This window comes from Chelonia mydas, chromosome 1 (genome assembly GCF_015237465.2).
Source record: "Chelonia mydas isolate rCheMyd1 chromosome 1, rCheMyd1.pri.v2, whole genome shotgun sequence".
NCBI lineage: Eukaryota > Metazoa > Chordata > Testudines > Cheloniidae > Chelonia > Chelonia mydas.
Genome location: NC_057849.1, coordinates 104,915,415 through 104,941,422, shown reverse-complemented (window position 1 = coordinate 104,941,422; position 26,008 = coordinate 104,915,415). Strand labels below are relative to the sequence as shown.

Here is a 26,008-nt window from a genome sequence, read left to right as displayed (position 1 = left end):
AATCCATATTTTATATTGGGCAGAATTTAATAATTGCAAGACATGACAACTTTTGAAGCAGCTATTTACTGAGCTGAATTTACAACCGTCAACCACTAATCTGAATGAGTGGCTGCTACTATTAAAAGTTTTTTCTTTCAGAACAGCAATATTTGTCCCACTTACTCAGATATAATTTATTTATTCTATTTTCTGTAGGAATTTAGTCAGTTCCAAATCTGCGATGTAGCTGAAATAGCACAACACAAGAGCAAAATTTGTGAAAAATATACATGATCTGATAGGAATATACCAAGTAAATGAACATTATGATCCATTAAATCCTTTTAGCCGTTAAGAAGGTTGCCACTTCTACATCACACAGGAAAAGAAACATACCGCACAACACTGAAATAATTAGAGACAAGGAAGTCAGACAAACTATAGCTAAGGAGAGTTTATAACACTAGGCAGTTCTAATGCTGACTGCAGTCATTTTAAAGGACTTATGGCTGCAGTATTAAAAAAAAATATACTTATCACCAAGATGGCAGCAATATAGGATGTCTTTATTAAGAAAAAAGAATAACCACTGTTGAAAACTATATTCTCTAGTTGAGATATTTCACCCCCATGTCCATATTTAATTTGTTGATAACGAATGCATCCGATGAAGTGAGTTGTAGCTCACGAAAGCTTATGCTCAAATAAATTTGTTAGTCTCTAAGGTGCCACAAGTACTCCTTTTCTTTTTGCGAATACAGACTAACATGGCTGCTACTCTGATACATATCCATGTGTAATACCTGTACTCCCATATAATAAAGTAGTCATTAAGGCACTAGTTCAGGAATGCAGCTTTGTTCACTGAAGCTAACGGACCCTGAGCACGTGCTTAACCGCCACTCCGAAACAGGAATGGATTTAAGCATGTGCTGAAGTGCTTTCCTGAATTAGGGCTTAACAGTAATAGCAGAAAGGCTGAATAGAATTCAGCCTGAAACAGCAATGGTACACATTTTTGTATGGAAAACCTTTTTTCACAGATATCCTTAGTCTGGTGAAAAAAAGCTATTTGTTGAATAGGCAAACTGCGTATCATCTGGAGCAAATGAGTAATTAAACCTAGTACAAATATAGAATATACCTTGTCATGTTAACCGCGCTGATGACAGACAGCTTTGGTATAGTTGCTCAAGCAAGGATCCTCATTCTAGGAGGACAGTCACAATCAGGCTCTTATCTTATTATTCAACACTGTTGACATGAAAGTGGTCACCATTAACTCTTAATGTGACTGGAAGAAATTCACATTTTTGTTGATGGTACTTACAGTCAGTCAGTCTCCACACTATACAATAAACTTTAAATAAAAAAATCTGCAAACAGAAGGCTAAAAGAGTTAAAACAAGATGATCTATATTCTCTAGAACTTAACAAATCCTAAATCTGCTAAGTCTAAATGTTTATGTGGCTTTCTTATCCCTAACATAGAAACCGTACAAATCAAACTCTAATGTTTAAACAGACTACTTGTTTTAGAAGTGTATGTAGAGGGAGTACAGGCCTGTTTAATTTAATCAAATTTAAAATCAAATGTAAGTTTAACTGTATCACCCCACCTGCCACCTCTTCAACAAATAGCGTTGCTCTTTCTGCTATTCTGATCCACAACATGGGACACCCTACCTAAACTGATGATTCTATTGTGATGCCAACAAGAAATGACAACTAATAAAGGCTAAGTTGAAGAGCTGTGGACAAACAATAATAGTTTTGAAAGAGTTATATTTGGATGGTACATTTTTTCCCTCTCTTCATAGGTTGATTCTCTTCTCAGATAGCAGGCTGTACAAGGAAAAACATCTCTTGGCCTTTAGGCATGGACACTCAAATTTGAGAGCACTACTACAGTATAAAAAATTAAATTAATATAGAAAATTGGGTTTTCCTCTTAACCTTCAATTTGTAATAGAACATATATAACCATAAAAATAACCAGGATCGTATACCCATAGGTATACGCTGCCATTAATGCTATTTACATTACTTAGCATATCTTGCATAACACAGAAATTCAAGGAATAAAACACTATCATGCATGGTATACTTAAACTAAATCCTAGAAGAGAAATATTGTTATGGAACATATTTTGCTAATCATGATTGGCCAAATAGCTGATACATACAGCAGAGAATACTGAAGAGCCTTCTGTCATCTTAAACTAATGTAAATTGTAATAATGTAGTCACGAGAAGTTTGTAATAGCCTTCATTGTATATATTGAACAAGTGGAAGAATAAACATATCCAAAAAGTGTATGGGAAAGACCTGTAGAACTGTTCATTCATTTACAATGTTGCAAATGTAAACACTATCTGGATCATCAGAATAAAGTATTAGACCTTTCCAAGTTTAATTTCACTCTTTAGGCAAGTACAGACATAATATACATTTAAAAATTGACATTCTTTTACAATTTTTCACAAATCAAGGTACAGTGCAGTTTTATCAGAAAAAAGGGAATATCAATTATATTATTGTTACGTTAGATGATGTTTTTGCCATTTCTTCAGGGGAGTGACTCTTTATTACTTCTTTGATGAACTGTTCAAGTGCAGTGAAATAACCCTGACACTGCCAAGTGTCATTATGAGTTCCCTCTGGAAATATGGCCAATCTCTTTGTCCGAGATGGGGATAATTCATAAAGCTGCTTCATCATAACTGGCGGAATTAACTGGTCAGATAGCCCAGAGATGAAAAGAGAAGGCATTCTGCACTGAGAGATTTTTCTGTAGGACAGGTATTGATTTTTGTAGCACCACAAAGGAAGATATCTCATTGGGAAGAAAGAAAACAAAGTGCTGGCCATATGTGGAATGCTAAGAAATGTGTTCTCCACCATTATGGCAGAAATCCTATGGGAATTTTCAGAAGCTAAATGAACAGCCACTGCTCCCCCCAAGGAACGGCCAAAGAGAAAGATTTTTGTTTTATCAAGGTCAGACCTAGTCATCACGTAGTCTAGCACAGCCTCAGAATCTAAGTATAGACCTTCTTCACTTGCTTCTCCTTCGCTTTTTCCATAACCTCTATAATCAACCAGCAGCAAGTTTACTTTCAGGTTTACCAGCATCAGCAAAGCATTTGGTAACCTGTGACCAATGTTGCCTGCGTTTCCATGAAAATAAATGATAGTAGGAGAATACACTGCATTGTCCCCAGTGTATCTCAACAGAATAAGATTGAGAAGAACTCCATCTTTGGTTTTGATGAAGATGTTTTCATGTGGTATACCGGTAGGCATAGGAACATAAAGGCGTGAAGAAGAGGGCTGTTCTGGGAAGTAAAGCAGTACATCCTGGAATTTATATAGTATACCTGCTATGGATACAAATATTAACATAAGTAAAGTAATGCCGCCATATAAATGAAAAGTTACTATCAAAGGTAAAAGAGAAATACGGCAGAGACCCCAAGACCATGATGCCAAAGCCAGTAGCCACCTTTCAACAAAGGACCAAAGCATCCATGACTTTTCCATTGCAGTAGTGAGTGATCTTTTAGTCCATATGTATCCTGCAAAAAACCCAAACATATGTACATAAATATCAAACATGGAAAACAGTCAAGCAAGCATTCATATTCCTGAAGATTATTAGTAAACCATTGCATAAACAAAAGGTAACAACAAACTACTGTTTATTTAATCTTTTATATAACTAGATCACTTTAATCACTTCCCAAAGTTCAACTGTAATAATCAGCAGGGGCTTCTAGAAATTCACTTGCCATCGAAAACCACGGAATTCGTGTTTTTATACAGAATCTTTAGTTTTGTGAAAAAATAAAAACATACATTAGCTACAGTGGAACCCTGTTTATCTGAGCCTCCATTATCTGTATTAACTGAACCAGGGCTCTGAGCCCCAGGCAGCAGGGCTCAGGCTTCAGCTGACAGTGGGAGCTCCACTGCCTTGGGCTGAAGTTCTTTGCCCATTCGCCAGATTATCCAAATTTTTGATTATCTCATCTGGCCCCGGTGCCAATTAGATCAGATAAGCAGAGTTCCACTGTATATCAGTAAAAGACTGTGTTCAACGGATCCCATATATATTGTGGCTAGGAAAACTAAAGTTCAGCATTTCATTTTAATCGCGGAAAAAAGTGGATTTTTATGGGTTTTTTTTTAAGTCGTAGAATTTTTGGTTTTTTATCATGGAAAACTAGGATCTCTGATAACCAGTGAGAAGAGTAAAATAGGCTTTGCAACTCCTAGGAGAATTCTCTTTTGTTTTCATTTGAATACTACTTAGTACTAATAATCCCCTCAAATACTGTGGCTGACAACAACTTTATTCCCACCCAAATTGCAGAAGCAAGCACGGGCACAGATGGTGATTTGATCAGTTTGCAAAATTGCTTCCTGGGCATTAGCTCTAGGATCCAGAGATAAAAAAGGTATCACTCTTACTTCCATGCCTGTGACAAGTGTCTTCATTCTTTAACAATTTATACAGAAATATTCTCACAGACCAACTTCCCCAACCCCTTGCAAATGCCTGGCTGCAACTCTAGCCCTTAGTTACCTGAAAAAGTATTATAGCTGGATTAAGATGACCAGATGAAAAGGCACAATTGTGATGGATGCCTAATACTTGTCCCCACCACCCACCCATTTTGTACCTATGCTGCTTAATGCCACAGTTAGTCAGATTCAGTTTAAGATTTCTGCTATCAGCTTTCTAGCCATATTTCCTCCTGATTCATTTGTTACAGGTCATCAAGTGGGAAAGGTATTTAGGAGTACTTATATCATCATCCACGGTGATGACATCAGGCGGTTTTAATGTCCTACCAGGCTACTGAAAGAACAGTCAGTTGTTTGTACCTCCTTGTGATCAGTGGAAACAATACTGGTTCAGGATGCCAAAGCAAGTTCATGCTCCAATGAGAAAAGTACACCTAGAGATCAAAATGAGGGACATAGTGGTCAGTCCATGACATGGGAGTAAACTCTATCCCTCCAACTACTGATCCCAATATATAAACCAGATCCGGAACATAGCCCACTATATGCATGGAGACAGATGCCAACTAGAAGAGTTATAGTAATCATGAGAAGTGGAATTAATCCCTAAAGAGTCCTTATCTAATTACTAAAGACATCTAAGAAAGTCAGTCTGAGTGACTGTCAGCTCCAGATGGGACCCTGTTATGCTGCAAGGGTGATCATACATCAGCAACAAAACATGCTAGCTCCAACCCGAGGCTCGTGCACTAGACAATCTTGGCTTTTGGACAGGATATTGTCCATAGATATATCAGCATTCACTGAATTTCTCTCTCTAGACCACTCTAGTTTTATTCTTTTTTCCACGTGTGTTTATTCTTATTTCTAGCCTGAGTTCATTTGCAAATTTGCTTATGGATTTCACACTAAACACTCACTGAAAAAGAGACTAACAGATTTCAATTTCTGCACAGCCACTGAATCACAATACAAGAAACAGAACCACAAGAGTAGGCATAGAAAAAAATGTTAAGCACACTGACTGAAGGACCTGACTGAAAATACCCATGGTTTGGTATTCAAGTGCCAAGAACTGCAAGGATAATGACAAAGCAGGTGACTATGGCATGGCAGAAAGGCGGTGCTTTTACTCTGTGAGGAAGAAGACAAATGATTGCCCTTCAAATAAGAAGGAAAGGGACCCCAAAGACCTTTCTGATATAAGTCATTCACTGGTGAGGGAAATACCTGTGATCCAGTGCATGAGGTTACCATTATTAACTTCATCAGAAAAAACACAAAGAGGAACTGTCACAACATAAAGCAAATCTAAAGAACTTCTGGAAATCATAAGAACACTTGACTAAACTACATCAGACACCACACTTCACTACCTGAAGACTGACATTCACAAGTGAAACTTCACAGGATGGCAGGCATCCTTCTTGTTTCAATTGTGCATGCCTTCTGTGATGGAAGAAGCTTTGCAGCCCACTCAAAGTGCTGCGTTCACCAGTCTGGGAGCTTCTTCTGTATGCTGTTACTTAAGTTGCATAAAACCTTTGTACGAAAGTGTATAATTGCCGTTGCAAAGAAAAGCTAGCCTGGCTCCTCCAACTAAAAGTCAAGAAAGAATATTTTAAGAATTTAATTTCATTAAATCAGGTTTGTGATGTAGCTAAAGTTTTACAGACCTGAAAAAACAATACTTTAAGCAAACAGTACTTTTGCTTAATCTGACAATAAGGAGGGGAGAAAAAAAAAAAAGACTGTACAACCATAAATCCATCTCTTTTCACGATCAGCTACTTGATAGGACATTATACCTATCTGTGTCCTTGAGTATCTGGTCATCAACATTGTGGCGGGGGGATAGAAATCAATGATTTTAAAAAAATAATAATTTTTTTTAATTTAAATTGGATTTTTTGATAAAATGCTTTTTGAGGAAAAAACCTATACATTATAGCTCAAAGATATTTTATCATGGAATAGAGATTATAAATTCTAATTCTATAGTATGAGACAATATATTCATGTAATGTTTAAGAAAAGTTTTTGAGTTTTAATAGTTCATGGATTAGGGACCCAATTTTATGGGGTTCCAGGGGCTTCTGTATAGATTATTTAGGTTAATCTTTCTATCTACCCAATGGGACTCAGTGCTCAGTCTAGAAGATACCATCAGAGATGCTTAGTTTTGCAGTTCTCAAACTGTGGATTTATGTCTCCAGAAATAACATGTTTGTTAATGGCAAAAATGTTTTTAAATAAATAAATAGAGGTGAGAAATAACAGACCACAACCTTATTGTCCCTCTGCAAATTTGTGTACACAGAGTCAATCCCTTACCTCTCTCTAAAAGTGCGAAGTTTCAAAAAGTTCAATGAATAGAAGATTGTTGGGGGCAGAATAGATCTGGACAAGGAGAAGAAGTCTAGAGATAAATGTGAGAAGGGAGGGACAGGCAGTGGAAATAAATGTGAAACTGTTTGAGCAGAATATTCCAGAAGTCTTGAGTTCTGAGTGTAGCCTTCATTGATTCGAGATCTACCATACCATTCTCACTAGAAGGGAAAACTTATAATGGCAGCAGGCCGTAAAAGAGACCCAGTCTGGGAATAAGAACCATTCAAGAAATATATGTTTGCTGATGATGTTTTAATGAAAGTCACACCAGTGAACTGGTGGAAGTCACTTAAGCACTTGGATTCAGGGACTGTTGAAGTGATAATCTCACTTTTAACAGCAGTACCTTCTTCTATGGTGTAGAAAGAATATTTTCTTCCTTTCCAGAATACATAATGTTGTCATTTCAGTTAAATAAAAATTTAAATGTCTGTCTAGTGATGTTCTCCTCCTAATACAACACGGCAAGAAAATCTTCCAAATATTAATTAACCTGTTGAATTGGAGATAGTTCACCTCCCAATAACTTCATAAATATCTACTTCAATTACCTTTGGTAAATGAAATAACCAAACCATCATTCATTTTCTGATATAGCTGTGAAACTAATCTGAAAAGTTTTCAAAATAAATCACTTTAAAAATGTATAGTGTGTACCTTCTAAAAATGAAACCTACATCTATCTTTGAGTTGTGAAGACTATGTATTAAGGTTATAACAACCAACAAGAATGCATTTTTATGTAGAAATCCATTATTAAATTGAGGCTTCCTGACTAGTGATTTAAATCAGGATTTAAATCAAATCCACCCTGCATCTACGGCCAGTTGAATGCACAGTATTCTTCACCAGAATTATCTGAAACTTAACTGGTTCCATCACATATCCTATTATTGGTGCTCAGATTTACAGTCAGTCAGAATCATAGAAGATTAGGGTTGGAAGAGACCTCAGGAGGTCATCTAGTCCAACCCCCTGCTCAAAGCAGGGCCAACACTAAATCATCCCAGCCAGGGTTTTGTCAAACTGGGGTTAAAAATCTTAGGTTGGAGATTCCACCACTTCCCTAGGTAACCCATTCCAGTGCTTCACCACCCTACTAGTGAAATAGTTTTTCCTAATATCCAACCAAGACCTTCCCCACTGCAACTTGAGACCATTGTGCCTTCTTATCATAGAATATCAGGGTTGGAAGGGACCTCAGGACGTCATATAGTACAACCTCCTGCTCAAAGCAGGACCAATCCCCAATTTTTGCCCCAGATCCCTAAATGGCCCCCTCAAGGATTGAACTCACAACTTTGGGTTTAGCAGGCCAATGCTCAAACCACTGAGCTATCCCTTCTTCTGTCATCTGCCACCACTGAGAACAGCTTAGTTCCGTTCTCTTTGGAACCTCCCTTCAGGTAGTTGAAGGCTGCTATTAAATCCCCCCGCACTCTTCTCTTCTGCAGACTAAATAAGCCCTGTTCCCTCAGCCTCTCCTCATAAGCCATGTGCTCCAGCCCCCTAATCATTTTAGCTGCCCTCCGCTGGACTCTCTCCAATTTGTCCACATCCTATTTGTAGTGGGACGCCCAAAACTGGATGCAATACTCCAGATGTGGCCTCACCATTGCCCAATAGAGGGGAATAATCACTTCTTTGAATCTGCTGGCAATGTTCCTACTAATGCAGCCCAATATGCCGTTAGCTTTCTTGGCAACAAGGGCACACCGTTGACTCATACCCAGCTTCTTGTCCACTGTAATCCCCAGGTCCTTTTCTGCAGAACTGCTGCTTAGCCACTCGGTCCCTAGTCTGTAGCAGTGCATGGGATTCTTCCATCCTACATGCAGAACTCCGCACTTGTCCTTGTTGAACCTCATCAGATCTCTTTTGGCCCAATCCTCCAATTTGTCTAGGTCACTCTGGACCCTATCCTTACCCTCCAGCGTATCTACCTCTCCCCACAGCTTAGTGTCATCCGCAAACTTGCTGAGGGGTGCAACCCATCCCATCATCCAGATCATTAATGAAGATCTTGAACAAAATCGGCCCCAGGACCAACGCCTGGAGCACTCCGCTTGATACCGACTGTCAACTGGACATCAAGCTGTTGATCACTACCCGTTGAGCCCGATGATCTAGCCAGCTTTCTAGCCACCTTATAATCCATTCATCCAATCCATACTTCCTTAACTTGCTGGCAAGAATACTGTGGGAGACCGTATCAAAACTTTGCTAAAGTCAAAGTATATCACGCCCACCGCTTTCCCCATATCCACAGAGCCAGTTATCTCAGAAGCCTGAAGGAGATTGGACAGAAGAACAGTTTCAGACCCTCCACAATATTAATGCCACAAGAGTATAGGTGGAAGAGATATAATTAAATTCGTACCCAGACAGTCCAAATAAGAGAGTCCCATAGGATTTTTAATTTTCCTTCTCTCCCCCAAAACCATTTGAAAGAGTGTGCACGTGTGGTAATGAAGGTTCCATTTCTGAGCAAAATTGAAATTAAACCCGTTAGCTAATATGAACATAAAATCATTTTAAAGAAAGCTACAAACATTTTCTTCAGAGAGCAGTACTGCCATCAAGCTGTAACACACCTTACTACAATATAAGCACATAATCTACTCTGATCTGCACAACAGAAGAAGAAACAGGCAAAGCTGGATTTCAATTAAAAGAGAAAGAGAAACCTACAAATCAGGAGCATCACCTGCTATGGCACAAAGCGGGTAGTTGCCCCCCCTGCTGACTTTGGACTTTGACAGTTAAGCAATAATTGCCTCACTTTTTTCCATTTGTGATGCTATCTGCTGACACAACTTTGCTTACCCCCCATTTCAGGCCAATGAGGGCTGCGGCACAGGCCGAGGGATGTGCTGGCCGCCACTTCCTGCAGTCCCCATTGGTTTGGAGTGGCAAACCATGGCCAGTGGGAGCTGCGATCGGCCGAACCTCGCTGCAGGTAAACAAACCGGCCCAGCAGCAGCTTTCCCTGACAGGCCGCGTGCCAAAGGTTGCCAGTCCCTGGCTTAGAGCTTCTCTACCTTTCACAATGTAGCTTTTAAAGGGTCATTTAAAGTCAGTTTAAAGTTTCTTGTTCAAAGAAATTTAAACATTCAAACAATATTATATAAAAAGCCAAATACATCCCACTTTTCTTATGCTAATAGATCATCTGAAGCCAACGAGGCTACCCTTCTGAAAAGAAGAAAGATGTGGCCCCAAATTCCAAATTTTTTGAGGGTAAAAGCAACTATAAATTTAAAGATTTTTTTTTAAAGTAGTGCTTTAGTGTTGGCCTTCTTTAATTGCTAGTGTTTTAGCTAAGAGTTGGACTAAACTGCTATGTCCATGGGCCTGATCCTACAAGATGCCGAGCAGCCTCAAATTTAATCTTGCTTTTCTTGTTGCCATGTGAAAGAGCCTAATGAAATTTATGCTGAACACCTGCAAAGCTCATCTCGCAGGATTGAGACCATTTTTCTCTCTCTTTTTACGTTTATATTTTAATGACTTTTCAAATAGTACTATATTAACATTAAGATGAAGTACATCAAGTGTTAAAAAAATTCTCTAAAACATAATCAACATTTACTGAGACTGGTTTTTAAATCAGTTTACAGTAAAGTGTCTTAAGACCCAAGATAATTCAATGTTGAACGAGAGCACACTTGCTGCAGTTTTCCTGAGAGGTTTTAAAGTAACTGAATGCCACATATGAATTCCTCCTCAGGCCTGTGACTTTTCTGCATCCAGGCCTTTACGTTCTCTCTGTCAAATATCACAATTTTGCCTGGCCTACATTCAGAGCATGGGAAGGCTGGGTGGAGTGCATGTTTAAATACATGTTAAGTAATGCTAGCAAGTGCACTAGTATTACTGCTAAACCTCATTAATTCAGTGTGAATCCTTGAAAGATTCAAAGGACAGCTATTAAATTACACTCCAAAAAGCTCAGTAATTCCACCCCACAGCAGAAACATGTCCTAAAAACCCTCTACTATTCTTACATTTATTTACATTTTGAGAGAGGGGGGAGACGATTACACCTTAAAACTCCAGTGACAGGTAGAATAAAAACACCATGCAATAATTATCTTGTAAACTTTACATTATATATAACCCCTGAAGATATAAAGCCCAATTCAGATTTTAAGTCTCAATTTCTGTTTCATCATACTCAGGGATCCCACAAAAATACTTTAAAAGACGCTTGGGTGATAGTGGCAAGGACAAACAAAGAAAGGTCTATGAAAACAAAATAAACCTTGAAAATTACGCTTGATACCATCTCATTTTCTGAAGATAATTATTTTAATTATGAGGCTATCTGCATGGGGAAAATTTACAAAAAAAAAAACCTAATAGCTAAAGTCTTTGCAAGTAAAAGCAAAATATACTTTACCTAAAAGTAATCAGCCTACTGTACAGCTGTTCAATCTTTTCAGTCAACATGTCAAAAGCCTCCCTCAGTGGATACTCATGCGGGAATTCTGCGCCACAGTGCATGCGCATAATTCATATGCCACACAATTTTTATCCCCCCCGCCCCCTGCAGAAAATAACTTCTGTTGAGAAGTTGCTGCAGTTGTGCCTTTTGCCACCAGGGGTCGCTAGACCACAGAAGTGGCTCCAGGGCCCTAGCCAGCTGCCATAGGGAAGTGAAGAGGGCCAGGACAGGAGACAGGGTATATGGAGGGGGTGGGGGTGGCAGACAGCGTGAGGCACATGAGGCTGCTGGGGGAGTCACAGATTAGGGTTAAGAAGGGTAGTGGGGGAGGACAGACTGGGGCAGGGGATGAATGGGAACGGAGGTGCAGGGTCACATGGGAACGGGAGAGGGCGTGCAGGGCCATATGGGGGTGGCTGGATGAGGGCACAGGGACACAAGGGGGAGGGGATGCAGGGCCACATGGGGAAAGGGGGTGGCTGAGTAGGGGCACAGGGACACATGGGTGTGATGGGTTCCCCCTTTGGGTGCCACCTGGAACTGGTACCACTAAGCCCCCGTCACCTACCAGCCTGGACTGTACTGCTGTGATCTACCTACCTGCCAAGCCTTCTCCCAGGCTCCAGCCTGCACTTTCACCAGCACACATACAGATAGAGACACACCCAGCTACAGTTACATACAGACGCTGTGATCAGTTCTGCATGGGAAGGCTCTAGCTTAGGAACTTCTCAGCTACTCAGGCACGCACACCCCCCTCTGGCGTGTAAACCCAAAATTATACCATCTTGCGCTGCAGAGAACTGTACAGCATAATCTCATGAAATTCAACCCCTCCCTCAACGTGGAGAGGAAATATAGAGCAGCTTTCGGCCCTGAGTTATGACGCCCACACACTAGCTTTTAGACAAAGCAAAAACAAGTTTATTAACTACAAAAAATAGATTTTAAGTGATCATAAGGGATAGCAAACATATCAAAGCAGATTACCTAGAAAATAAACAAAACATGCAAACTACACTTAATATACTAAAGAGATTATATATGAATAGCAGATCCTCACCCTAAGCGAAGATACCAGCAGGCTGCAGATTCTTAAAGGGAAGCTGCACTAATTTACAGTTTAAAATCCCCAGGTGTTCCATTCACAGGCTAAAAATCCCTTTAGCCTGGATCCAGCACTTCCCCCCAGTTCAGTCTCTCTGTTCCGTAGGTGTTTCCAAGAGTCTCTTTGGGTGGGGTGTCAGTGAAGAACCATGATGATGTCAGTCCTCTGCCTTAAATAGTTTTTGCATACGATGGGAACACTTTGTCTCAAAGCTTGGTTCCCACGCCAATCAGTGGAAAAACACTGATATCCCAAGATGGAGTCCAGCACCAGGTCACCTGATCACATGTCCCTGTACGGTCACAGCACCAATAGCTCTGAGGCTGTTTGTAGGGTCCTCAGTAAGGCCCTCAGGTGGGAGATAAGCTTATTTTAAGGCCTATTGTTTTCTCCTAAGGGCTCATTAACCTGAATGGGCCCTTCCGAACTAGCCATCTAAACTGACAGTTTTTTGCCTAGTGGGCATTCTCCATGTGTAAACACATTTGTAATATGGATAGTCTAGATTCCTAAAGTCGAATATAAAAATGATATATGCATACAAATAGGATAATCATATTCAGTAAATCATAACCTCTCACATGACCTATCTTGAATAAAATACATCAAAATTATGTCCTAATCATATCATAATAATATCTCTATGAAGAATATGGGGTGCAGTGTCACGATGGGGGAGGGGGTGCAGAGATACATGGGGATTGGGAGGGAGCTGGCTGAGGGGGTGTAGGGACACATGGTGAGAGCGGGGAGGGGGCACAAGGACACATGAGAATGGGGGTGGGGGTGCAGAGCCACATGGGGGTAGGGTGAGTGGGTGTCAGAGTAGGGGTTGAAGGAGACGGGGGGAAGGAGGTGCAGGGACACATGGGGGCAGATGTACCTGATTGAATGGGAAAGGCTAGGGGTGCGCCAGGGTCTCCATGGGAGCGGCTCACTAACAATCCCTCCCTGCCCTCCAAAAAATCTATTCCATATTTCTCCCATCCACATCCAACAATCCTCCAGGTTCATCCCCAGGCTGCTTCCCTGTCCCTCAGCCCCTCTGTTACCCCCGACTTCCCCAAGCCTTTGCACTGTTTCTCCGGGGGCACAAAATACAGTTCTGTATTGTAGTTTAAATGAATTACTCAACGTTCTATATTTATATGAGTAAGGAATCTGTCAAAAATCATTTCCTCAATTTTTTTTGTCTTCTGTATTGTTACAGAGATACTTGCTGACAGGTATTTTGAAATAAATGACCAAGAATAATTGAAACTGGTGTGATTATACTGTGTTATTTTGATAAATAAAATATGAAGAATTTTAAAATACCGTACACAGAATTTTTAAATTTTTAGCACAGACTTCCCCTAGGAGTAATAATGGAGCCAAATAATTATTTCCTTCACAGTCTTCCAGACTCTAACATTCCCTTTCAAATACTAAATTTCAGCTAACCAATATTTCCTCTTTTCCCCAAATATGACAAATAGTCAAAATTATCTTTAAGTACAACTACCTACAAGACATTATCCTTTTACAGTGTTTTCCATCTGTAAATCTGAGTGCCCTATGAAGGAACGTAAGTATTGTCTTCATTTTACAGATGTAAAAGCAAGGATACAGAGGAATAAGGTGACTTGTCCAAGGGTCACCGAATGGGTTACTGGAAGAGCTAAGACGACAACTCCAGACTCCTGGGCCAGTGGATAAGAAACTGAATTATATGGTCTACACCTGCATCCTTCCCACTCCTGGATAAAATATTATCCCTTAATAACCATACTAAAAGTGGTTGCTTGTCATGGCCAAAAAAATCCAAGTTATTTTAGTTAAAGAGAGAAGTCATGGCCCACAATATTTCAAGTAATAGTACAGGGATCAGCAACCTTTGGCACATGGCCCGCCAGAGTAAGCCCCAGCGGGCCGGGCTGGTTTGTTTACCTTCTGCATCCACAGGTTTGGCCGATCGTGGCTCCCACTGGACACGGTTCGCCACTCCAGGCCAATGGGGGTTGCGGGAAGCGGTGGCCAGCACATTCCTCGCCCTGCGCCGCTTCCCGCAGCCCCCATGGGCCTGGAGCAGCGAACCTGCAGATGTGGCAGGTAAACAAACCAGCCTGGCCCACCAGGGGTCTTACCCTGGCGGGCCGCGTGCCAAAGGTTGCTGATCCCTGTAATATTACATTGTTTCTCTTGGAAAACTATGACAAGAGTTAAATATCTTAATTTACCAAAAAATTCTTAAAACAATTTAATATTTGAAATTTTTACACAACACACATATTCTATTACATTGGCCAAAACAGAGCCTGGCGTAACAGGAACAATAAAACAAGTATCTAAAATTCACTTTTTTGTTATGGAAATCTCAGCTGACTGACACGCAGACCTCAAAATCAGTAATCCTTAATGAGCCTTCAAAACAATATCTTTGTGAATATGTTATGAGTTTCCTGAAGCCAACTGTTCTTGACTAGCAGTAAGTAGTAATGTCTAAGAGTTTAGTAACGCAAACAGAAAATACGTCTGAGATATTGGGTACCTGCAAGAAAGTCAAAAAGCCAAATTAGACCTACTTACTTCCCGGCTGCAAATTAGTTTCTTAACACTCTACTGCTCTGTCCATCAACCTCAATTCTTGTATGCCAGAAAGTTCTCAAACATATAAAATACTATTTGGTTTTACTGAGGGGGAGAAAACACCAATACATCTGAAGCTTTGAACAAATTACATACCATAAAATATATATAGTCCAGTGGTTCCCAAACTTGTTCCACCGCTTGTGCAGGGAAACGGGAGCTGCTGGAAACAGCGTGGGCTGAGGGACGCACTGGCCACTGCTTCCAGCAGCTCCCGTTGGCCTGGAGCAGCGAACCGCGGCCACTGGGAGCCGCGATCGGCCGAACCTGCGGACGCGGCAGGTAAATAAACCAGCATAGCCCGCCAGGGGCTTTCCCTGCACAAGCGGCGGAACAAGTTTGGGAACCACTGGTATAGTAAGTAGTGTATGCGTTGGATAGTTTATTAAAATTAAGCCGTACAATAAATGTCAGGATCTTGTGAAATCGGCTACCTTAAAACATAAGTGAAAAAAAATAACTTAAGAATATTTAGAGTATAAATGCAGCACAAATCAGTAATTACCCAACTATTTAATGAAATAGGTTGTCAACTAAACTGACCTACACATCTGACTTTTGATCACTTAATTTCTCAATCTTTCCTTAATAATAGATAGATAGATTTAATACATCCGGGAAAAGCATCTTGTGTCCCGCTGCTTTTCCTCCTCTCTCCTGCCGTGCCCTCCTCTCACACACGCTCTGTCTACAGCTTCCTCCCGGTCTCTTGCGGGTTTCCCCGGGGTGACGCTCCAGTGGGCCCACAGAGGCAGGGAGAGCGGAGTTATCTGGTGACTCCGCATCCTTCTGGCCCAGGAGAAGGACCCCGACCGAGCCTCACGTGGGCGGGAGCGGAACGGGGACCGAACTGCCCTGCGGCCGAGACACTGGCCCGGCCCGGCCCCGCCGCACGGGGGCTGCGAAGCCTCAGCTACCGACCCAGCGCGGCTCAGCCACGGCGGCCCCGACCGAGTCACCAGCGGAGCAGGGGGAGGGGTGGTGCTGGGTCCGCTCGGGGGAGCCTCGCTGGGCTCCGATCGGCAGGTCTCGGCAGGCGCCCGCCCACCACCAGGCACCCGACAGCCCGGGGGGGAGGAAGCCGGAGCCTCCCTCCTCCAGTGACAGGCGCGGGGGAGGGGCCGGGGGCTCCCCAGCAGCAGGAAGACCCCCCGGGTCGCCCCCCCCCCGGCAGCTCCACGCTACCCTCGCGCCTCCCCGCGTGTGTCTCTCTCACTTGCTCAGACGCGCCGCGCTGCCGGGACCGCTCCCAGGCTGAAATCGGGCTCGGCGGGGCCCCCGCGCCTCATTCTCCTCCGCCGCCGGAGCTCGACCCCGCGCCGCGCTCGCTCAGGCCAAAGCCGGGACTTGCAACTTCAGCCACCGCCGCTTCCGGGAACGAAATCACCACCGCAGCCGCTTCCGCTTCCGGGGTAAGGGCATCCCTGTGGCACCTCCCCCGACTTGATACTAGGAGAACGAACTATTGCGTAGGACGGGCAGAGGGAGGTAGAACGTCCCTTTCTTCCTGGGCTGAACCAACCCTCGGGCGCAGAGGAGGGTGTAAGAGCTCGTCCCGGCCAGGTCTGAACCACTGCGCGCGGAGAGGGGACCTCGACCTGGCGTCGTCGGGAAACTCCTTCCCCCCCCCCCCCCAGTCTTCTGAATGGGCGGCTCCGATGAACGAGTTTCCGGGGTGGTGCGTGGCGCCCTAGTGACGTGTGGTGGGGTAGGAGCTGGGCTCGTTGCCGGCCGTGGTGGTGGGTGAGTTGGGCTGAAGCGGCGGCGGGTCGGGATCTGCGCTTCCCTGGCCCCGGCGCTTCTTGCTCCGCTCCCCGCTGGGGCCGGGGGCTGTGCTGGGGCCGTTGTGACGCAGCCGCGTTACCCGTACTGGCCGCTGGGTGGCACGTGCCTGGGCTGTGTCGGTTGAAGCCCCCCCCCCCCCCCCCCCCCCCCCCCCCCCCAGCGCCTTGCCTTCCCATCCCCCGCGAGGGCCGGGATTCCCCCCGTCCGAGTCGCCCCTTTGGTTCCTCCCCTACCAAGAACCCCACAGCTGGGGGGGGGTCCCCTTGACACTCCCCCCCCGCCAGGTCCGCCATCCCGCCCCTCCCCCCGGGGCAGGGGCTCTGTGTGCACCCTCCCCTCCCCCCAGTGGTGTTATCATTGTATTCTTGTTTGCAATAACTCCGGGTGTCAGAGTCTGTCGGTTTCAGAGCAGCAGCCGTGTTAGTCTGTATCCGTGAAAAAGAGCAGGAGGACTTGTGGCACCTGAGAGACTAACCAATTTATTTGAGCATAAGCTTTCGTGAGCGACAGCTCACTTCATCGGAGGCAGCCTGTCCGGAGCATGAGCAGAGCTGGGGTGGGCGATTGTTCTGCTGGGAGGTGTTAATGATGCCAGCCTCTGGTTGTGCGCTGGGCAGACAACTTTTGATTTAAGCCCTGGCTGTGCTAAAAACTAGAGGGCAGTGGGTGTTGTGTGGATTCTGGTCACTGAGGCCTAGGACATTTTGAAATTGATTGGATGCAGCGTTACCTCACCCACTCAGCTTGATGGCATTTCTGCTAGTCTGTGTGTAATATCTTTATGGGACCAACTTCTGTTCGTGAGAGAGAGCCGTTTACTCAGAGCTCTTCTTCAAGTCAGTGTAAGCTCAAAAGCTTGTCTCTCATCAACATAAGCTAGTCCAGTAAATTATGTTATCTCACACACCTTGTTTCTCTAATATTCTGGTACCAACACAGCTATAACAACACTGTATACATCAACCTGAATGTAAGACCTTGCAAGCTTGGCTAATTATTATTGATTTGTGTTGCGGTGGATTGGGCCCCAAGGTGCTAAGTGCTGGACACGCAACACAGAAGGTGGTTCTTGTCCAAAGATTCTCAGGGTACGTCCACACAACAGATTAAGTCTGGGTCTGAGCCTGGGCTTAAGCAAAACTCCCCATGTGCACGCTGCAATTGTGGTAAACTAGAGCTCGGACCCAGGACCCTGCGGGGTTGGAGGGTCCGAGCCCATGTTAAGTCGGGACCTAGGGTCCAAGCCCTATTGGTTTTCTATGTACATGTGTCCCTGGCTTGACTCAGATCTCGGGAGTCCTCCAGGTGTATCCTGTGGTTCCTGGCAGCAGAGTGGCTGCGCTGCAGGTAGCCAGCACAGCAGGGCAGAAGCACCATTACTGCCTGACCACATCCGCTCTCCCTTCCTTCTCTTCCCTCCATCTCCTCTTCTCTGCTGTGTGGAACTTGCCCAGGGCAGGGAGCAAAGTTTCAAAGTGAGAGTCAGCCTCCAGGGTGCTGGGGCTCATCCCTCCCCGGGCCAGGCTGAGCTTGGAGTTCTTCTGCTTTCCCTCCCTTGCAGGGCAGCAGATGGTTACTGCTTTGCTCTCTGGCCCTTGCTCCAGTGCTCCCTCAGCCTTCCTTAGGGCTGAGTGTGTGGGGGCACCCAGGATGTGTGCACTGTCAGGACTGTGAGTGGGTGCCAGCCCCAAAACTTGCCCGCAGTGGTGCCTGCAGCTCCAGCTCCTCTCTGAAGTATGTAGCTTGCCTGAAGTAGGGAACAAAATTGGCAGAAGGGAGGCAGGTCTTGACTGCTGGGATGTTGGGGGTCATCCCTCTCTGAGCTGCACTGAGCCAGAAGGTCTACTGCTCCCCCTCCCTGCAGGGCAGCACTTGATCCCCGTTCTGCTCTTTAGCCCTTGCTCCCGGGCTTTCCTTGCCCTCCCTGGGGCTGTGTGTGTAGGGACACCCAGGCTGCATGCACTGTCAGGGTGATAGGTGGGAAGCAGCCCCAAAACTTCCCTGCAACTCCTGGGGTACAGAGGGGTCAGAGATAAGTGATCCCCAAGGGGTGCTGGAGAACACTGCACCCCAAGCCCTGGGGATGCACTTAACTGTTGTGCAGTCGGCAGCAGCCAGGCTTGGTGGGGAGAGGGGTGTCTTTTTCCTCTGGTACCTTCATTTTTATGTCAAACTTCAAAACAAACAGGAATGAATGAATGAATGAATAAATAAACACACCTTCATTGAACATCCAGTTTTAAAAATTAAGAATTGCAAAGTTTCGTTTTAATAGTCGACAGGTCTGGAGACTGATGTCCTATTTATACTCAGAACAGGTGTACGTGGGGATTTTCATGCCAGTATGACTCAGCCTAGAGCTAGAGAACCCAATTCTCAGGTTAGATGATAGTTCAATATCAAGCCTTCTCAAACTGCAGTTGGTCTACTGACACAGCCACCAAAGGAGCTAATTATGTGGTTTATGTACTCGTGCTCCTTATGGGCAGGAGTCCCATCAATAGCAGCACCACCACAGTTAGGAAACAGAATAGGCAGTAGAGTTTTCCCACAATGCATGTGTTCCTAGGGCTAGAGTGTCAATACGGGGGAGGGGAGGCTCTGGACACTATGACTTGGGTCTGCGCACTTCAGTGTGGATGCCAGAGCCCTAGGTTTGAGCATGAGTCAGAAACTTCTTAATCTACGGTTAAAATGCAATGTCGATGCACAAGCCCCAGGTTCCCTGACACAGGTCAGCTGACTCAGGTCCCACTAACACTAGGCTTACATTGCTGTGTAGATCAGGGGTTCTCAAACAGCGTTGGGCCCCCTCAGGGGGTTGCGAGGTTATTACATGGGGGTCACGAGCTGTCAGCCTCCACCCTAAAGCCCGCTCTGCCTCCAGCATTTATAATGTTGTTAAATATATTGAAAAGTGTTTTTAATTTATAAGGGCGGTCGCACTCAGGGGCTTGCTATGTGAAAGGAGTCACCAATAAAAAAGTTTGAGAGCCACTGATGTAGATGTAGCCACAGTGTAAGACCAGAGACAATAGGCATATACACCAACAGACTGGGGTGTGTGTATATGTGTTTAATTTTAATAATGTGTGATTGTAGTGCTCCAACTCCCTAACCACTTGTCCACTAGAAGAAGTAAAGAATAAAGTGCCAGAGTCCAAATTCCACTCCCCAAATAAATAACATCTTTAACTGCTATTAGTGTCCCCAAAAATAACAGAACCTAGCACATCTTGGCACTTTGAAAAATACAGAGCAGGGAGTGGACATGAAGATTTCTGTCTCCCCTTCTCCAAAGTTGGGTTTTAGGTGATGGAATTAGGGGGCTTGGGTGCCAGACTTGGCAGGATGCATCATTTTCTGTTGGGCTGTGGCTTTTAGCCACACCTCAACTTGATCAATAGTAACTACCTAAGAACCATCTAATCATGTACTACTGAACTGCACTATATTTAAATCTGTCACAGAGATGTAAGACTGTGTAATCCATTACTGTCCCTTGAACCATCTGATACCTCAGTTTAATTGAAAATAAGAAATGATTCAATGTGATAGACAGTCCTATTATATGATACAAGATTTCCTCTCAAGTACGGGAGTCTGGATAGAAGAGAGGATGGTTTGGGGCTAAGGCTGGGTGGTAAGAGATCTTGGATCAATTTGGAGGTCTGCCACAGACTTCTGTATGTCTTTGGTTAATGGGACTTATGTTTCTAAGTGCCTCAGGATATGTCTACACTACAAGTGCAGTGGCAGCACAGCTGTAAATGCTGCAGTTATACTGCTGTAGTGTTGACACTCACTTTAGTGACATGAGAGGTTTTTCTATTGCTGTAGGAAATTCTCCCCCTCGAGAGGTGGTAGGTAGGTTGATGGAAAAATTCTTCCGTCAACCTAGCTGCTTCTGGAGTGGGAGTTAGGTTATCCTAACTATGTCGAACAGAGCAAGAAATTTTTTGATAGCCCTGAGCGATGTAGCTATGTTGACCTATGTTTTAGGTATAGACCAAGCCTTAGTAACTTTTGATAAAGGCACTTATGATCCTAAATCACTTAGGCACTTTCAAACATTTTACCTGTAATCTCCTGATGCCCATCAGTAAAAATAGGATAATATTTCCTTTTTCCATCTTTTCACTGTATTGTCAATGTAAAATGTATTCTCTTCGGGGATTTACTGTGTGTGTATGTGTGTGTATATATATATATATATATATATATATATATATATATATATATATATATATATATATATATATATATATATATATATATATATATATTTTATATATTTTATATATAATATATATATTTTTCCCCACAGAGTCTAGCACAAGGGGGCCCTGATTTCAGTTGGGGTTATGGGGTGGTGTTGTAATATAGATTATGATGATGATAATGGTAGTTAAACTAAGTGTAGCAATATCTAATGATTCTTCTATGCAAAAGTAATTTTTAAAAATGTGCCTAATTCTTTTGAGAAATAGGGTAATTTGGTGGTATGTTTTCTTTCACTTGAAATATTTTTGTTTTGTTTTTTTTATAGTGAAAAAGTGAATCCTGATGTCTTCCACACCTACTTCACAATCTTCCCCTAAACGAACGGTGGCATCAGTAGTTCCTTTTGCAGATCTGTGTTCAATTTTAGAACGAATACAGAAATGTAAATCCCGGCCAGAGAAAACCAAGTATTTTAAGGAATTTTTAGATTCATGGAGGAAATTTCATGATGCTCTTCATAAAAAAGAGAAAGATGTCACAGACTCTTTTTATCCAGCAATGCGACTTATTCTTCCGCAATTGGAAAGAGAGAGAATGGCTTATGGAATTAAAGAAACCATGCTTGCTAAGCTCTATATTGAACTGCTCAATTTACCCAAAGAAGGAAAAGATGCCCTAAAACTTTTAAATTATAGAACACCTACTGGCTCACATGGAGATGCTGGAGACTTTGCAATGATTGCCTATTTTGTATTGAAACCGAGGTGCCCAAAACAAGGCAGACTGACCATACAACAGGTGAATGAGCTGCTGGATTCAGTTGCTAGTAATAATGATGCCAAAAGGAAGGACCTAGTAAAGAAAAATATTCTTCAGTTAATAACTCAGAGCTCAGCACTTGAACAAAAGTGGCTGATCCGGATGATTATAAAGGATCTAAAACTTGGTGTTAGTCAGCAAACCATATTTTCCCTTTTCCATTCTGATGCTACTGAGTTATACAATGTCACAACTGACCTGGAGAAAGTTTGCAGACAACTGCATGACCCTTCTGTATCACTCAGTGATGTTTCCACCATGTTGTTTTCTGCCTTTAAACCTATGCTTGCTGCTATTGCTAATGTCCAGCAAATTGAGAAACAAATGAATCACCAGAGTTTCTACATAGAAACTAAACTAGATGGTGAACGTATGCAGATGCACAAAGATGGAGATGTATACAAGTATTTCTCCCGTAATGGGTTTGATTATACTCAGCAGTTTGGTGCTTCTCCCCTCGAAGGTTCATTAACTCCATTTATTCATAATGTGTTTAAAAATAATATACAAAACTGCATTCTTGATGGTGAAATGATGGCCTACAATCCCAATACACAAACTTTTATGCAGAAGGGAAACAAATTTGACATAAAAAGAATGGTAGATGATTCTGATCTGCAGACATGCTTTTGTGTGTTTGATGTATTAATGGTTAATGATCAGAAGTTAGGTCACGAGATACTAAGCAAAAGATATGAGATTCTAAATGAGCTGTTTACACCAATAACAGGCAGAATACACATAGTGCATAAAACACAGGCTAGCACCAGGAAAGAAGTAGTTGATGCTCTGAATGAAGCAATAGATAACAGAGAAGAAGGAATCATGATAAAAGATCCTATGTCCATTTACAAGCCAGACAAACGTGGGGAAGGCTGGTTAAAAATCAAACCAGAGTATGTCAATGGGCTCATGGATGAGCTAGACCTATTAATTATTGGTGGTTACTGGGGAAAAGGTTTGCGTGGTGGCATGATGTCTCATTTTTTGTGTGCTGTTGCTGAGACTTCCCCTCCTGGTGAAAAACCATCTGTCTTTCATTCTATTTGTCGTGTTGGTTCTGGTTACACTATGAAGGAGCTATACGATCTTGGTTTGAAATTGGCCAAACACTGGAAGCCTTACCATAAAAGAGATCCTCCTTGTAATATTTTATGTGGAACTGAGAAGCCTGAAGTTTACATCGAGCCTTGTAACTCAATCATAGTTCAGATTAAGGCAGCGGAGATCGTTAGTAGTGATATGTACAAAACTGATTGCACTTTGCGATTCCCTCGAATTGAGAAAATAAGAGAGGACAAAGAGTGGCATGAATGTATGACTTTGGATTTCTTAGAACAGCTCAGAGGTAAAGCATCAGGGAAGCTAGCATCTAAGCACCTTGATGTGGGTGATGATGAACCACAAGAAAAGAAACGGAAAACTGTACCAAAGGTAAAGAAAATAATTGGAATAATGGATCATTTTAAAGCCCCTGATCTTTCCAATGTAAATAAGATTTCTAATATATTTGAAGATGTTGAGTTTTGTGTTATGACTGGAACAGAAAACCATTCAAAATCTGAACTGGAAAGTAAAATAGCAGAAAGTGGTGGTAATGTGGTACAAAACCCTGGACCAGACACTTACTGTGTTATTGCAGGAATTGAGAATGTCAGAGTAAAAAATATTATATCTTCCAACAAGCATGATGTTGTGAGAGCAGAGTGGCTTTTACAGTGTTTTGAAAAGAAAATATTTGTACCATGGCAGCCTGCCGTCATGATTCACATGTCTCCAGACACAAAACAACGTTTTGCATGTGAGTATGATTGTTATGGTGACAGCTACACAGCAGATACAGAGGTGACCCAATTAAAGGAAGTATTCTCAAGAATTAATAATAAAAATGATGAGAAGATACCTCTGGACATGATTGCTGACTTAGAAGAACGTTATCTGTGGAATAGCTCTCCACTCTGTATGTTCAGGCAAAATACCATTTATCTGGACCTTTATGCTGTGGTTAATGACCCCAGTACCAAGACCCATGGAACAATGCTATCAATTAGGGCTTTGGAGCTCCGTTTTCATGGAGCAGAAATAGTCTCGCAGATAAAGGAGGGTGTGTCCCATGTAATTATGGGAGAAGATCATACCCATGTAAAAGAGATAAAAACACTTAGGAGAACATTTGAGAAAAAATTTAAAATCCTATCTGAGCGGTGGATAACAGAGTCAATAAAGGAGGGGAAGTTACAGAATGAAAATCCATACCTAATTTAAAGCAGGTTTTAACTAGAAGTAAAGGCATTCTGATGAACTTGGTGGATTTAAGATTTGGTGAGATCCTTCTGCATATTTCCAGGTGTATACCTAGCCTGTGGTTAAAGAGTAGCTCTAATTTTTATATATTGGAAAAAGAAAGGTAGCATCTCCTATGCTGGGGAAGGAGGGAAAGACTTCAGACTACGTTACACTGTGGGAGGAAATGTCCAGTGCTAAAAGAAATAATTACATGTTTTGTGTTTTACAAAGATCTCCCATAGGAGATTGTTTTATTTATAGCTATGAAGATAACCTTGTAGTACTGACAACACTTGCCTTTATTTAAATACTGGCTATTTTATACCCTTTGATCTTTCTGAGGTGTGAGATTGAACTTTTAAATCAATAATATTTAAAGAGAGTATGCTATTGAATAAAGAAATTAGTAAAAGCCTCTTAAACCAAAGCATTAACACAGTTAAATGTTTTATACAGCTCTACATTAATAATTAAATGATAGTACTATATAAATCTTAACATTCTGAAGTAGATATTCAACATACGTTTGAAAACTTTCAGAATCTATGCTGTGTGTAAATTTAGAGAAAGTGAGTTTCATGTATTTTAAGGATTTTTTTCAATTTTTTAAAACAGATCTGTAGAACTTCCATTAAGTGTTAAACATAACATCAATCATATCTGTATAGTCATAGCTACCATTTTAAAAAAATATTTGTATATGCTTTAAAAGCTTTGAAATTTGCCATTCCTTCATTGTATCACAGCTGTAGTTATTTTTGTACTTAAAGGACCCAGTTTGCAACCCTTATTCATGTTAAGTAACACTTCAATTTCAATAAGACTACTTGTGTAAGTGCTACTGTGTGAGTAGACGTAGGCCCAGATCCAAAGATTTAGTTGAAGGGTGAATAAAATATCAGAGTAACTTGTATATTGAAAATATGCACATATTTAAAAACTTGAGTGAAATCCTGGCCCCATAAAAGTCAATGGCAAATTGCCTATTGACATCAGTGAAGTCAGGATTTCTCCCCTGATTTCAGCTTACCTTTCTATAAGTGATGATATATGGGTTACTTTAAGGTGTTCAGTAATATATAGCATTTTATTTCCAAATACACTTCAGTTTTAATCAAGACTTTGTATTGAATGATTGAAATAAAGATCTATATTTTTTATTCCAGTCTGAAATGTTATTTTAATGGGAAAATACTTCTCTAATTGCGGGAGGGGGAATACGTGAACATTTAGTGGCTGATCCTGCCCTATTAATGTAAATAAGACTTTAGCCATTAACTTTGATGGAATCATGATCAGGTGCCACATAACAGTATTTTACCATATGGATTTTTCAAGAACAGTTACATAAATAATTAGGAACTGTTAGGGGGCTTATTCCTTCACCCACGTACTTCCCTGGTCCTTCTCGCATGATCAGAGAGCAACAATACCCGAAGTCCAAAGGTGCAAACAATTTGATGTTTATTGGGGTGAACTTCCAGGGAGCATGATTCCAGTTTCCTTCCTTAGTGTCCCCCTTCCCAGCTCTGACACCACAGAGCCTTACACCTGTGTCCTGTTCCCATTCCTGCCCTTAGCCAAACATGATTCCAATTTCCCCACCCCAATTCCCTGTTCCCATTCCCCGCCCCCACACACACCCACCCACTTCCTGATTGCAGACTATACAGTAAAACTTGAGTTCTGCTTAGCTATACCTTAACGAATCATTTTCCTGAAATTTAACTAACCAATCCTAACATATTGTAACATGATTATGTAATCAATTATATCCCGCCACCTTAATTAGTTTACACCCAGCAAA

General features: G+C 42.2%; 3 protein-coding genes across 7 annotated transcripts in view; 1 reads left to right on the top strand and 2 right to left on the bottom strand.

Moving 5' to 3' along the window:
• TNFSF13B (TNF superfamily member 13b) overlaps window positions 1–3,561 on the bottom strand; it is a 36,232-nt gene extending 32,671 nt beyond the window's left edge. The window contains exon 1 of the mRNA XM_007055853.4: window positions 3,489–3,561. The gene's annotated coding sequence lies outside the window, so the exon portion shown is untranslated. The remainder of the gene's footprint in view (window positions 1–3,488) is intronic.
• On the bottom strand, window positions 2,373–16,470 carry ABHD13 (abhydrolase domain containing 13). 2 transcript variants are annotated; one of them, XM_037896702.2, is made up of 3 exons: window positions 16,304–16,470; window positions 4,874–4,947; window positions 2,373–3,561 (listed from the first exon to the last, which is right to left on the bottom strand). In XM_037896702.2, exon 3 carries the CDS (start codon window positions 3,524–3,526, stop codon window positions 2,513–2,515), a length of 1,014 nt encoding a protein of 337 aa, XP_037752630.1. In that variant the 5' UTR covers window positions 3,527–3,561; window positions 4,874–4,947; window positions 16,304–16,470; the 3' UTR covers window positions 2,373–2,512. The 2 variants fall into 2 exon arrangements, with proteins under 2 accessions (XP_037752630.1, XP_037752624.1); XM_037896696.2 differs by lacking the exon at window positions 4,874–4,947 and having other exon boundaries at window positions 16,304–16,469.
• A 20-nt stretch (window positions 16,471–16,490) lies between these two features.
• Window positions 16,491–25,361, top strand: LIG4 (DNA ligase 4). Of its 4 annotated transcripts, XM_043535363.1 has the most exons (3): window positions 16,756–16,830; window positions 17,905–17,960; window positions 21,422–25,361. In XM_043535363.1, the coding sequence occupies exon 3, from the start codon at window positions 21,439–21,441 to the stop codon at window positions 24,178–24,180; it is 2,742 nt and encodes a 913-aa protein (XP_043391298.1). In that variant the 5' UTR covers window positions 16,756–16,830; window positions 17,905–17,960; window positions 21,422–21,438; the 3' UTR covers window positions 24,181–25,361. The 4 variants fall into 4 exon arrangements, with proteins under 4 accessions (XP_007055917.2, XP_027674066.2, XP_037752606.1 ...); XM_007055855.4 differs by lacking the exons at window positions 16,756–16,830; window positions 17,905–17,960 and adding an exon at window positions 16,491–16,650; XM_027818265.3 differs by lacking the exons at window positions 16,756–16,830; window positions 17,905–17,960 and adding an exon at window positions 16,519–16,575.
• The last annotated feature ends 647 nt before the right edge of the window (window positions 25,362–26,008 follow it).